The sequence below is a fragment of the Calonectris borealis genome, chromosome 5 (assembly GCF_964195595.1).
Source record: "Calonectris borealis chromosome 5, bCalBor7.hap1.2, whole genome shotgun sequence".
In the NCBI taxonomy this organism is placed as follows: Eukaryota; Metazoa; Chordata; class Aves; order Procellariiformes; family Procellariidae; genus Calonectris; species Calonectris borealis.
The window spans coordinates 26,356,154-26,371,205 of NC_134316.1; the positions used below are offsets into that span (position 1 = coordinate 26,356,154).

General features: G+C 40.9%; 1 protein-coding gene across 24 annotated transcripts in view; it reads right to left on the minus strand.

The window, feature by feature from the left end:
• Positions 1 to 15,052, minus strand: part of TTLL5 (tubulin tyrosine ligase like 5) — a 144,676-nt gene that overhangs the window by 93,880 nt on the left and 35,744 nt on the right. For 23 of the 24 annotated variants that reach the window (XR_012673861.1, XR_012673860.1, XR_012673859.1 and 20 more), the window contains 8 exons: positions 10,240 to 10,321; positions 8,626 to 8,687; positions 7,777 to 7,868; positions 5,176 to 5,217; positions 3,032 to 3,145; positions 2,564 to 2,655; positions 1,887 to 1,949; positions 907 to 945 (listed from right to left, as the gene is read on the minus strand). Coding sequence is in view for 16 of the 24 variants with exons in the window: in XM_075151487.1 (XP_075007588.1) it covers positions 907 to 945; positions 1,887 to 1,949; positions 2,564 to 2,655; positions 3,032 to 3,145; positions 5,176 to 5,217; positions 7,777 to 7,868; positions 8,626 to 8,687; positions 10,240 to 10,321 (586 nt within the window). In the remaining 8 variants the exon portion in view is untranslated. The remainder of the gene's footprint in view (positions 1 to 906; positions 946 to 1,886; positions 1,950 to 2,563; positions 2,656 to 3,031; positions 3,146 to 5,175; positions 5,218 to 7,776; positions 7,869 to 8,625; positions 8,688 to 10,239; positions 10,322 to 15,052) is intronic. The other variant, XM_075151483.1, reaches the window with a different exon arrangement.

Consider the following 15,052-nt stretch of genomic DNA (forward strand, 5'->3'; position numbering starts at 1 on the left):
CTCTTCCTGATGATACAAGAGACTTAGTAGATTAAATTTCTTCAAGAAACAGTTTTCCTGACACCGGGAAGAAATATTTATGATTAGTCTAACTTTGTTCTATTTAAAGCCTGCAAATGCTTGAAGCGAGTCTTGCAAGTACTTTACAGAACATCATCTCTCAAAGCCCCAAAATGCACTTATCTAGTGTTATGCTTTCATGACTGAGCAGCATCTGTCCATCATGCAGCAGCTCAAGGCACAATTAATAGGGGAAATTGAATTGCAAGAGTACAAAACAATGGAGGGGAGTGGCAAGAGACCACATGGACCTGAGTCCAGTCTTCTGAACTTTTTATGTAGACATCTTGTTCTTCGCTGTTTGGTCAGAGATAAGAATTTTAACATAATCTAAGTGAAAAATGGCAACCTTTCTGCAAGTTCTGCCTAAACCAAGGGAAAAGGAGCCCTGCCAGATTCCTTAAGGGAGATAAACAACAACTTTCTGCCAGCGCACAAAGATCCAGCAAAGTACTCTTTATGATGTAAGTGAGAACATCCACTGAAAATTCCTGTTGCTCCATTTATCTTTTAGATCTAGCAAAGTGAATATACGGGTATATGAAGTCCAAAACCCTCACGCATTATGGGATCTTTTGAGAGAGCTCAATGATGGGGCTTATCAATATGGTAGGAATGCCAAAGTAGGAAGCCTAACAGGAGCAATTTTAAGGTCCAATCCAACAAAATTTAAGCTCTCCACATGCTAGGATACTCTTTGCTCACTGTATTTACTTTTCTAAAATTAGTTTGATGGATTTCAGGTAGAAAAGGTATTGACCCAGGACTTGGAAGATGAAGCTACGGAAATCTAAATTTAGAATAAATCCTACAAAGTACAAATTATTTAATTAAGAAGCCATTTACCGGGATCTCCCGGTGATGAAGTCTCTTTTCATCTTGCCCCTACAAAGAGAAAACCGGCAAAAATTACCTTTCATTCTAGATCATCGACCAGATTAAAAAGCCTCTGAAGTCTTTCATATGTACAATTAAAAGGCCAAATTTACAGAATTCCTTGTGAGTTCTATCTTAAAGGAGAAAAAAAAAGCTCCAAAAGAGGAAATCTGAGCAGCTATTCTACAATTGATGCTTTCATCTGTCTGGCTTAAATTGGAGAAGGTGTCATTTGGAGCTACCCTCTGGACACCTCCCTGAAAGGACATAGCAAAAAAAAAAAAGAATATTGTACAGTGCTGATGCAGGAAGAGCTTCTGTAAATATTGTCTCCTCAGTCAGAAACCTTATCCTTACTCTGTAGTTACTTTATTGTGGATCTCAAATTTGGATAAGAAAAAAGTTGAGAAGGAAGGGTGTTAAACATACAATGAGAGATACTGCATACAACTCTCAATGGAAGTTCAGCTAGTGGCATGAACTGTCAGTTCCACCCAAGCACAACTCAGAGAAAGAGGCATCAAATCATGCTTGCGCAGGTCAAGAGATAGGGATACTAAACCTTTGGAGTAAATATCAATGCTTACTCTACATGAGGGCAAGCTGTAATGCGACTTTAAATTTGAAACAAAAGGTAAGCAAGGACCACCTATAATTCCTTCATAGAGAAACCTAGGTGCTTGAAGGTTTTTCACGTCTATAGTCATCTTTTTACTCCAATGACTCCCATGCCTTTTCTGTATCGTCCTTTTTGCCCTTGGATTCAGAAGCGCAACACGTAAAAGTGTGAGAAACCCCCACAGTCACTGGCATACTAGAGAAGAGACACGCAACTATTACCACCTCTGTAAATCATAGATTGGTGTTTATAACATTGGATAAGTGACAAATCAATCCTTTTCATGCTGTTTGTGCCCTTTGCCTCCCTCTCAAATAGAAAAACTTTCTACCTGTCCTGAAACAGACGTGTAGCCAGCATGTAGTTCATTGATGTCTTGTGCTCTAAAAAGGATCTAGAAAAACAAAATACAGGATGTATCAAGAGAGAGTTAAACACAATGAAAGGCAGCATAATACAGAAATAAATGATCTATTAAAAACATCCCAGAAGTGGATTGAGACAATATCTGTAGCATAACAGAAAAGAGGAAAGGAGGAGAGCTATCACTTCTCAGCTGAAGTTCCTGGTGAGGCAAGAGACACAGAGAAACATTACAGACTGGAAAAAAAATTAGAAAAGCGTAATATAGTATCATTCACAGGATGAGTCCTATACTGTGTTTATGGCCTAATGACAGAGTACACTGTATGTGCAGCTCCAGGATGTAAAAGCAGATAGCAGGAATGGATTATCTGAAGTGAAGACATTTTTATTCTGACAGAAAAGCAACATCAGAAACAATGCTTGATAGCCTTCCATCTAGGTGCAGTTAGGCAAAGCAGCAACAGTTAAAAACAAGGGATCAGAAAAAAGCATCCTCAACACTAAAATAAACTCTACCAAAACCCTCAATATGTGTCTTTCTGATTGCTAAGCTGGTTGATATACATATATCTAACACAGAATATCCCTCAATACAGAGCATCAGTGCAACCCTGAGCCATGCTGTTGGATTCTTATTCTTACCCATAAAGGTCCCATGTTAATGGGGTAGGGAATATCCGGATGAAGCCTCCTCTCCGTTCATTCTCCTCTCTCACTCGACGAAGAACTTTTATCTTGGAATAAAAAGAGAAGAAAAAATAGCCAGCAAAACAGATACAATGAAAAATGAACCCTAGAAAAATCTCTGAGTTTCAGAGGACGAGACTATTACTGCAGTCCTGGGAGCGAGCTGGGTACGTATGATATCCTTAAGCAATTTTATCTTGCATTTAAATTCTGAATGAGTCTATCACTGCTTGGAGCACATATGTATGCCTGGCATGATTGAGGGCAAGGGCAGTACCAGCAGTAAAACTCAGCAGTTCTGTTTCAAAAATTATACTTCTTCTGTCATGTTTTTCATATACATGCACTTGCTCTTTGCTGAGCAAATAACCTCACCTATTGCATGAAAGCCAAAGTCAATAAAACATATTTAAGAGTACTTACCTCCTCCATGGAGAGACCTAGCACAGAGCTGCCTTGCCTTCCTGTCGCTTTTTCCCTGCCTGAGGGCATTGGGTTTTTAATTTCAGCATCGCTGGCAGACAGAGGACGAGTACGCTGTAGAGACAGTGTGAATCCAGATTTTTCCCTTTTCCTCTCAACTTACTTTAAAAAAAAAAAGGTTACATTCAAATTCTAGGACCCCATTCCCAGCAGAATCTACACTCCAGAGTACTACAGCCAGAATTCATAATTCCACACTCCAGCTGTTGAAGAGTCCACACCCCAGTGGGCACTAAGTGTGAGTTTTCACATTGCTAGTTTTTAGCACAGCAGGACTCACAATTCAGGCACCAGTGCCAGTATTTACACCCCTGGCCCCTTCCGGAAAAACATGAGACATACCCAAAAGCACCAAAGCCAGGATTCCATACAGAAAAATCCTTACCCAAGGGACACTAGAGCCAGCATTCACACTCACAGGCCCCAAATACACTTGGATTCACACCTCAGTGGTACCAGAACCATGATTCTCTGTTCCAGTTGTGTTGCTACACTAGGACAGAACTGTAATTCACTAATGAGATAAAGTTGCAGGAAAAAAGTGAAAAATTCAGTTCACTTCCTGTTATTCTTTCGTTACCATACGGCTGGATCTCAACTTGCTACATCTCGCACTTAATGGACACATCTTGTATATGTGCGTAGATACATCATATAAATTTGCATATATATGCAAATTTAAAAAATAAGAAAAGAAATAATTTGCAGACAGTCTCTCCAAGCTCATTCGTAACCTGATGGGCAGTTCTGATCAATTCTAACAAAGGACAGGAATTCCAAGTGTCTTCAAACTAGCAGGATTATAAAATCTTCAAATCCCAGCAAGACTGAAATCTTTGAACATGTTCTCAAGTACATTTTAGCTGGTCTTCTCTCTGGCTGTAGCACAGGAATGTCTCCAACTTCACAGATCTTGTTTCCTCTTTGACCCAGCTTATCTTTACAAGTATAGATAAATCCAAGCACTTTGTTTTATCTCCAAATTCTGCAAGCATCTCTGGTTCCCACATCATGATTCTAATTATACTAAGCACTGACAGCAGTTGGCACAAAGATCCTTCCTATTCTCTATGAAACCTCATTATTCAATAAGACTCTTTTTTCTTAGCCTCAGCTAAACTTATACAGAATGACATAAACGGCAGCACACAGAATGAATTAGGTTCTCAAGATGATTCCATCTGTCCTACCTTCTTTCCTGCTGGGAAACCTCAAAAAAAATGAGAATCATCGCTATTACATTCATGCATGAAGCCCAGCAGCAAAACAATGCCTACCATGTCCCCACAGCCAGGTGCTTAGAACTGGAAACTAACATTGATTTGTCCATATGGCTTGCAAGAAGGGTGCCAAATACAACATTTAGAAAGGTGGATCAGTCTGACTTATGCTAACGATAGTTCTACATTTTTCCATTATCTTTAAGAAATCCTTCTTATTTCTGTATCTATTTTAACCCAGTTCACTCTCAAATTTTTGCAGTTTCCTTCAGATGACTCTCTCACAGAAAATAATGGGCCACCTGAATTTTGTCAATACAGATTCACCTGTGCTATCCTTTTCATTCAGACTTATTCCATCCCCTGTAATACACAAGACAAAAATTCCTCCTCCTCCTCCCTTTTGGTATGACACTCCTATTTGCTGCTGCTTTCACCAGCTCTTCCTTTGTTTTTGGACTTTCCTTTTCAGTGACCTGACAAATCCAGGTCTACCACTGTCTTCATCATTTGATGACCACAGTGACAATTTTATCTTTAAACATCTATATCGAATTTCTTTAAAATGACGTTCAGAAATACTTGTAGGCTTAAAAACTTTGAGGGATTTGACCCAGCTGACCTTGACTCTCAGCACACCTCATTTACTCTTTTTTTAAGCTGCTAGAACTGAAGTAAATGTTTTTCCAACCTTTGCTCTTGCCACATGGAAATGTATGCCAACGTATTCTTGTTGTCTTCCCCCACCACCAGGCTACTTAGCTGCAAAATATATTTTGGGACCAATTGCGCCAAAACTATTGTGCGAGGTAACATTTGAAATTGCGTCCCTTGTATTGGTGAAGGGAGCTGAAGGGTACTTACCAATCTGGTGTTTGCTGTTTGCAGCTGTGCAGACACAGGACGCTGCAAGAGACACACAAAGAGAATAAAAATCTTGTGTTTTTCAAGACACTAATATCTCTGCCCAAGTTGCACAGGAGTGGTGAGTACCCTAAAGCAAAACGGTATAACTGAAGTCCAGAGATATAGCTAACAGCTTCTATCATCTCAGCTCAGATCTTCCTCATATCCTCCACCAATGTATCCTGTCCCCGTTCCAAACGCAGCACTAATCCTAACCTCAGATGTGCGCAACTGTGCAAAATGCATCTGGACATACACATAATTTTCAAAAGCACGCAGAAAAGAGCTCTGTAGAATGGCTGAACGAACTCAACTCTCGTGACCAAAATTCATATTTTTGTAAGATACGAGTTACCCGGAGGAAAATATTTAATACCTATGTATTAAGGAGAAACAGATGCTGTCAAGTAGAACTGTTCATAGAACAGAGGGGTTAAAAAAAATAGTAAAAATCCTGAAATTCCAGAAGCCATTTCATTTAAATATCTCAACAGTATTCCAGTTCTTGTGGAGAAACAAGATGCTATTTAACATTCCAAAACAGGCATAGAAACATCAGCAGAATGTCAAAAAGTACCCTGTATTACTTATCTGGCATAAGGCCTACAAGCAAGACCAGTTTGATGACAGGGGTAAGTTCAAAAGAAAACTATTACCATAGGAGCTTAGATTTTCCTTGCCTTCAGTGGTATTCAGGCTGCTTTCCTCCTCTCCAATGCCCAAGAGGAGCAAATGGTGTAAGAAAGGATTCTCAAGAGACCCATCTATCATTTCTAGCTGTACTACTGCCAAGTTCTTCTCTACAGTTGGTCTATACAAAACAGGTCGAGGTCCCTTTATTGCTTACGATTAATTGAAAGAGCTCCAACCCAAATCAACAATAAGTTACAAAGTAAGCAGCTAAATTGTTCATTTCCCTAGAGGAAGAAATGCTCAGAGAGTCAAACCAAAGAAATTGCACACGGAACTTGCAGTCCAGTCTGGTGAAACTCAGAAAACAGAAATTGCCATAACTATCTCATGACCAAGAACGCTGGTATCAGCATTTCTTTCCCATGAAGCAACTTTTACAATGATTAAAGATGGCCTACATGAACAATCAAAACTTAAGACATCACGAAGGAGTTAAGGAAAACAAAAAGGGGTTCAAAGTACCCTTTGCAACTGAGAATGGGAACAGAAGTATCAAAGATCCAACAGTCAGAGATAAATGCATTCAGCAAAGAGCAGAACAAAACATTCTTGAACCATGGAAAGATCTATACATCTATTTAGCCGTGGGATTTTCATTTAGGTACTTAAGAAAAACGTGCTATAAAACTTTATCACTGGATTAGAAGCCTGTTCCTGGTAAACATAGTTAAGGGGGGCACCTGTCCCAAAAGATAAGTTAATCCCATCTCATAACCACTGCTCTGTCGTATGAATCTTTGCATATTTCAACTGGCCAGGCCTTACACTTACTTGTGTTTTTTTAAGCAAAGTAAATCTATAAATTTAAAGCCTCCTTAAAATTCAATGTTTCCCAACAGCTCAATTTTCTGAGACTCTCTTGTATAATTTTTTTCAGATAAAAGACATTAAATCATCACGATCTGATCGCATTGCTCTTTTAAAAGAGGAGATTACTTTTTCTGGAATGGTTCCTAATTTATCTGACATACCTTTTGTCTGCCACAAAAAGCACCTTTACGGTCAGAGGGAGCTGTATGAAACCCCATCTATTAAATTGGCCTTAGAAGCTTTGGACTCAGCCACGCATCCTATAGCTACTCAATTCTCACCTTACCAGCTATTCATCTCTCTCTCAGTGACTCAAGACTCTGAGTTTTACAAGAAGCAAAATGTTGCAATTTCTGTGAGTTTTCCCTATACCAAAATGGACAGTGTATTGGTACTCTGTCACTGAACACAAATTACTTTTCATTACCTAATTGAACTTGAGCTACACAGCCATGTTGCACGCCCCTCACAGGAGCATATGCATCAGCTACAGAGAGTGTCAGGATACACCGTTTGCCTATTCACCTGAGGCAAAATGCATTTGAAAGTCCAAATGACAAGGGGATCTCCCTGACTTTTGTGAGTGCTCTACTTCCACAGATATTTATGGAATCCATCTCACAGCCAAAAAGAGAGAGAGAGAACAACTGCTCTTCAGCATTACAGTGCTAACAAAGCACCACCTCAGCAGAAAAGGTAACAGACAGTCACAGCAAGCCACATGAGGCCTCAGTCCAAGGATCCACAGGAAAGGAAGTGAGAGATTCCAAGACTGAATGAGAAAGAAGCCTTAAATTTCAAATGCAAGAAGTGCTTCCTGCCTAGAAGGAGGTCTTGGAAACATTCATAAAGCTCTAGGGTTCTGGAAGCTTGTTGCCCACAACAAAAGTGGCTGAACAGTCCATAGCTCAGGTACATCCCCTGAGTCTCTTCTGTAGTTATGCTAGAAATCCAGATATCCTCACTCAATCACTGGCTCACTCACCTGTGAGCCAAATTCCATGAGAATTACTTTCCTGCTACCCTCCTCAGCTTTGGCTTGTTGAAGTCACTTACCTGCAACTTCTGGTATGGATTTCTCCTGACAGATTCAGATGAATGATAAATGGCCCGGCTTGACCGCTGGCCTGGATCCTGGCACACGAAGCCTATGGGCATCAGGAGGCACATGAGAACTTTAAGACAGGCAAACCCTGAAATATAAACCTAGCATAGCTGTTAATGATCTCAGTTTATACATGCCTTTCCTGTCCCTGCCCAAGGACCAAAAAGGATGCTTTTCTTTTTTATATCTTGCTTTGTTTAATCCCAAACTGTACATTGCATTACATTTTTTTAATAAAACTGGAACTTGCTTCAAAACCAAGTACTTAAATCAATAACATGGGTTACTGAATAGCAGCATAGAGATAGGCTTCGTTTCCTAAATAGCTGAGCAGCCTACCTGATGACAAGTTTGCCTCTTTTAGTATTAGGCATAAGTTGCATCAAGTAACTGAACCGAGATGTACTAGGGATGCCTAAAAGGTGCTGTGCACTAGAAAGTCACGCAGCTTTCACAAGCATGAGTCCACTTCTAACATAGCCTAACCAGAACCCACACATTCAACCTAAAAAATGCATGAATACTGATTCTGAGGGCTAAACAGAAGTCACCTGCTAAAGAGAAAGAGAAGTGTCTTCAAATACCAAATTAGGGACTCTTAATACCACCTAAGCATCACAAACAGCCAGCTGATCTGAAGCTGATATGTCCACATATAACTTCCCAGTGCTAAATACAGTTGTTCTGCTTTACCTAGGGTTCTCCCCTATTATACTCCTCTAATAACATGCAGCTCATAAGCCTACCTTTTATTGGTTTTAAATGAGGGAAAGATTGAAGCAGGTTTTTGTTACACTCACCTACAAGAGTGAACATATCTGAGAGCATGCTAGCTTTGATCTTCAGGTCCAAAGGAGCATCACTATCCCCACATGCAACAGAGGACAAGAGGAATTATTTCTCTGGCATTAAATGAGAGGAATGCATCAATATCCAAGATATCTTCCAATATAGTTTCTTTGTATTGGTCCTTAACACAGACATAATCAACATGGGAGAAAAACTAGGTGATTTTCACACACATAGGTCAACACGAAGCAGCAACAGATTAATCTGTTTGTTTATCCTTTTTCACAGCTTTAGTCTTCTAATGCAGCGACGAACGGCCTTGTTTTAGTTCTGCTTGGCTAGAAACATTTTCTTTGAATGTATCTATGTTACATTTCATGGAGTAGATAGAGGCTGCTGCCATAGAATTCTTAAAAACCACAATTACCTATGCCTCTTCCACGTAAAATCATACAATCAGATGGGTTAGTTCTAGATGGGAACAAATGATTTGGGAAGGTGATAGATATGAATAGATCAGACAGTGGGGACAGATGGGAAGCATCCATAATTTTATTCGGGGGGGGGGGGGGGGGTGGGGTGGGGGTGGGGGGCAGGGCAAGAAAAATCAATGAATAGCGTTCAGATCAGACAGGCAAAGTTTGATGCCTTCGGAGCAGAGAAATCAGCCATGTTCTACTGTACAGTGATAGATGCTAACCACTTGGACAAAGAAAATGGCAATCATAACAAAGCAGAGCAAAGGATGCAGGTGTGAGTTAGAGTTTTAAGTAGTAAAGGATGCAAGTAATTCAGTGTGTATGTATGTGAGCACAAACCACCAAACCAGGAAATTAAGTGTTGTGGAAACATTCTAGTTGTACCTGAAAACAAAATGGGTACTGTGGAAGCTACAGTTATGAACAGTGTGTGAAAAAAAATTCTATGCAGGATAAAGAAGGGGGGGGGGGGGGGGGGGAAGAGGAAGGTCAGATATGGCTATTCCAGGAACATATAACTTAAAGCTTATTTATACCGTCATAATTGAAATATTACCCACAGTACTACAAAAGTGTATTGTAAGTGCTCCTGTAAAGTTAAACAGTAGTCCAGAAAACACACATAGTTGGAGATCTACAAAAGTAAATCCTCAAGTTTCATTAGAGTATGAGGGTCAGCATAAGGGCCAAGACAACTCACTCTTTAGATTTTAGCTAAAGAGAGTACTAGACCAAAAATTTGAGCCCAAGCATACATCTCTGTACTCAAGTCAAGCCTCTGCTTGGACTCCAAAATCTTAAAGTTTCTACTCAGCCAAGCAGATTGAAACCCCACACAATAGTCTGGAGAGTTTCAAAATTCGTCTGTGATGGGAGATTATGAAGTGTTAACAATGATGACGGACTGTGGAGGAGAAATAATTAAAAAGAAAATGGAATCCCAACTGGGTTCTTTTAAAACCTATTGCTGCAATAAGTTTGTTTATGCAAAGGGAAAAGCAAAGGACTATCCTCTCTGTCAACTCCTAGTAGTGGAACAAATAGTCTGCAGGCATCATGAAATCGTGCCCTCCTAGGACCACAAGTTTCAAGGATAACCATCTCTAGCAACAGTCCCAGCCTCATATTAAACTGGGAATCACTTACCAGGCCAATGATGGGGATAGGTTCACTTCCAACAGCCAGGGCTTGAGTGTGTCATCAATAAGGACATCAAAACCATACAGCTCTGAAAACACAGCAGACACTGTAAGTTTACCTTACTGCACCTTTAAACATTCAGGTAAGGTCCAACATTAGTCTCTATCAGGTCATTTCTATCTATATCATTCATGTTAAATCCAGTGAACTCTCTAGGGCTGAACAAATAATAACATTCCACAGGTGGGAAACTTCACTTTCTCAGAATCAAGATTAAATATATTCTGTTTGTGGGGAAAAGAGGGAAGCAGAAAATGAGTCTTAGGAAAGTATTATATAGAAAAATAAACTCTTTATTGTCCACAAGCTCAGTTTACACAGAGCTCTACTACCTGTTTTCACATAGAATTGACACAAGCACAGCAGGTCCAATCTACTTCTTCCATTGGATCCTGGAAACAACAGAACTTCATTCTCCTTTTCACTTTTTAATTCCTATATTCATTGTTCCAGTCAGCTATAGAAAATCTTGCTTCTCTTCAAGCATCAGCTTCTTTTCAATTATTCCTGTATGTTTTTCTGCAATATTCCCACAGGATTAGAGAGTCTTCTCCTCAGCAGCTCCATCTACACAGAGAACCTCCCGTAACTCTTTATCTTACTGACAGCTTGCCACTTTGCAGCAAACCACTATAGAAATATTTTTTCCTTAGTTTCTAAAACATTCATAACTATTACATCTGCTAGATGTGTTCTGCTCTACACAGGTCAGATTGAAGCCAGCTTCCCATTCCAAGACTGATTTTACTATTTCATTCTACACACACGTTCTCTCTAGTTTGGAAAGAGTTTTAAGAAGGATGCTACACAAAGACAACTCTAAATCAGAAGTTGGCATTAATGCAATTCCCTCTTCCAACCTTAAGAAATACAGTTAATGATTGTCAGGGCAACTTAGGCACATTTTTTCAAAACACTGCAGAACAGGGTATTGGCAGAGAAGGAGGATTTCCATGGAATTAACCAGTTCCCTAGTGCCTGGAGTGAAAGCAGGAGAATTTGTTTGCCATGTTGCTTTCCTTGAATTTTGGCCTTGGCCTTTTGTCGCCTGCCTGACGTTGATGCTGGCTCCGGGAAGCTGGACTGCTTGACAAGATCTTCCTATGCAGACAGCTGTGCGAGAGCTCATGTAGCTTATAATGTGAAGTTAATGAGCTGTGGGGGGGACTTGGAAGGGGAGGAAATGGCAGCAGAGTGAGTATTGCCTGCTCACTTTTCTAGACTGTGTAGCCAGACATTGAGTGGGAAGCAAAACAGCAGAGAGTTAAGGAGTTGGTTCACTCCAAAGAAATGAGGTTGAATCTACGTTTGGCTCTCTTGCTCCCCAGATGGGAAAGGCTGCAGTAGAGGGAAAAGGAGGAGGTGGGGATTATAAGTGTAAACATCAGCAAAGCATTTTGACCAGGAGAAGCTTCTGATGATTTTAATACATTATTTCAAAATACTATCTCAGGTTGGTGAAGACCTTGACTCTTAACAGCATAGCAAACTCCAGTGGACAGGCAGCTCATGCCCAAAGCAGAGAAGCAATGAGTGGGCCTGTGGCAGCTGCTGATCTGCGACCTCCCAATCCCAGTCAGGAAGCAGAGCATTTTGTTTTGACTAGCTGCTATTGCTTTTGCTGCTGGCCGTTCCCTCCCTCTGCCCCTCGGAGGACCTTTGCTAGTATTTTGGCTCCTCTGACTTTGTCCTCCTCTCCCTCACTTTTCTCCCTTCCAGACCACTTGCTCTTTAAACCTCCCTCTTTCCCACCCAGTTACTCACTTACTCTGTCCACTTTTACAAATAGGTATGGGAAACCTCTTGACCTCAGCTAGCCCTGACCATGCTGCTGGTGCTTTACGCTTCTTTCCCTTGTGTCTGCCTTGTTTATTAGGACAGTAAGCTCTTCGGGGTATTCCTGTTGACACAATTCCATTGTTAAACACAGACATCTAATGCCATCTGCAATGCCTTAGGGTCTCCTAGGAAGACTTCACTATTGCTCCATAAGGCCCCAAGTCTCATGTATTCTAGGTCATATCTACAACCCCTAGACAGATGTCTCTGCTACCTCAGGGCATCAGGAGTTAAGCAACAGAATCAAGCCTCACAGGTTCCCACATAGGGCTTAGCACAAAGAGGTTCTCAAGTCTGCCTGGGATACTATGGCACAAACAGAAGATAAATTACCTGTGGTTTCAACTATCCTAGAAATATCTCTTTGGCCCTCTTCTACATTTGGAAAATGAACTATCTAGGTTAAACACAGAAGAAGTATCCTTTCTATTGTGAAACTCCACTATCATTTGAGAGAAGAAATATATAGGCAGCACAAAGAGGTAGAGTCACATGAGCACAGCAAGATCAGAAGTATATCCTCTGCAATTACCAAATTCAGCAAGACTGCCATTTTCTTCTGTAGAGAGAGTAAAGAAAACAGAATAACTGAAATACATGCCTCAGGCTGTGGCAATGGTAGGTTTATGACAACCCACCTTGCACCACTATTGTTATTAAGGGAAGAATAGAAGAAACTAAGATACCAAGTTTCCACAGTGCCTTCCCTTGCTCCCCTCCTCTTGCTACTACAATCCACAAAAACATGCTTCACCCTTGCAGTTTGCTAAAGAGATTGGAATTATATCAGGGGTACCAGCTGTGGCCAAGACTAGCAGGAACAGCCCACCTCTCCCCTCTGACACCCACAGAGAAGTCACTGCTGACTGAGCTTCCCAATCCTCCCAAGAGAAGGGCTAGCTTCTGACTAAAGTCTAACAGCAACAGTGCAGCCAGAGATTTTTTTTGCCAATGTCATTATTTAAGACTAAGAGGAAGGCTAGAGACATGGTCTCAAGCTTTTTGGTTCTGGTAAACTACCATGTATTCCAAGTTTGGCTTATAATCGTGTCAAAGACTGCACTGGCACTCCCTTTTCGAAAATATCCCCAACGAATTTGCTATTCTCTGTAAGTCTAGAAACTAAGTCACAAGTGATAGCACAATGTTTTCATGATTTTGCATAGAATGAATAAGCTCAGTTCCTAGAGGGTCGTTGTAATTGTTTTCAGATTGTTCACTGGGGAAAAAGAAGAAGCTTTACTGCAAAGTACGTATTCTGCAATTGAATGGAGACAACCTGAGGTTATGAAGCGACACATGTACACTGGAAAAAAGCTGCATAGTATGCAACTCTTCTGCTTTTGCAATAAAAACAGATCGTCTCTTTTTAAGCAGGAGCATATTTACAGACATTCCTAATGCAAGGAACTACACCTGTGCCACTGAAATTCAAGTCTTCCCTTTTTTCTTCCTACTCTTTCTGTGCTTTATATAAAAGTATCCTGCAGACCATGCTTATAGGCAACGTGTCAAGGGCTTCAGTTAGAAAAGTTAACTGTGCTACAATTTCATCCAAAGCGGCAACCAGTTGGTGCAAGGGAGAAAAACTTCTAAGAGTATAGTGATGGACGTACCGCTTTGTTGAACATATTGCCAAACTTGAGGCTTACAGAGACTACGTAGTATTTTCTAAGTGAACTCCATCACTTTATCTAGTGATGGTACAGTACCTGCTCCAACTCTGGCAGAGCACATCTTAACAGCTATGGGGACATGAACAAATCTACATCATGGGGGCTATCACAGTCAGGTCCCAAATAATTTCTGTTACTCTACAAAAGGCCAGCACAACAGTTTACGCTTTGATAAGCAAAAGGCCACACTGTGTCATACCAAGTAATAGAATAGAAGCCTCTACTTGGACACCAAAAGCTTTGGGGAAGGTACCGGTGCTGTAGTCTTGTGCGGGAATTGGCCTTGCACTCCAAACTCCCTTTTCAGAGAACTTTATTTTAACAGAGAAAGGCTTTATCTCTCAGTGTTATTACAGGAAAGGACCCAACAAGAGGGGACAGAATTATTCCACATGTTGGTATTCTTGTCTACTCCACAAGATGCAGCCTGCACCTGCCAGAGTCTGTCATACTAGCTTGGCCAAATGTGTAATTACCTCACTTAGAGGCACTTGCTCCACAACAGGTAACCAGAGAAAGTCCATCACTTATAAGATGACTTCTCAACCTTTTTTCCTTCTACCGAGGCCTGAAGGACACTCAGTCACATTCCCAATAGAAGTCTTCAGAAGTGGATTAATTTCAGGGTGCCTACATAGAATCATAGAATATTTTGAGTTGGAAGGGACCATAAGGATCATTGAGTCCAACTCCCTGCTCCTCGCAGGACTACCTAAAACTAAATCATACAACTAAGAGCATTGTCCAGACACTCCTTGAACTCTGACACGGTTGGTGCTGTGACCACTTCCTTGAGGAGCCTGTTTCAGCCACCAACCACCCTCTCAGTGAAGAACCTTTTCCTAATGTCCAATATGAACTTCCCCTGACACAGCTTCATTCCATTTCCTCACGTCCTATCGCTGGTCACCACAAAGAGCAGATCAGCACCTCCCCCTCCGCTGCCCCCCTTGAGGAAGCTGTAGACTGTGATGAGGTCACCCCTCAGCCTTCTCTTCTCCAAGCTGAAGAAGCCAAGTGACCTCAGCCACTCCTCATAAGTCTTGCCCTGCAGACCTTTCACCATCTTGGTTGCCCTCCTACATAAACCACTACCTTCTTTGGTGAAGAGAAGATTACAGTTGGGCTTATCACCTATACCAAAATCAGACTCAGAATCATCCTTCTACTCTGAAGTCAGAAAAGCTAATAAGGCCATCTTCAAGGCTAACATCAAAGAACAGGAGTCTTGGTGCAAACTGGGC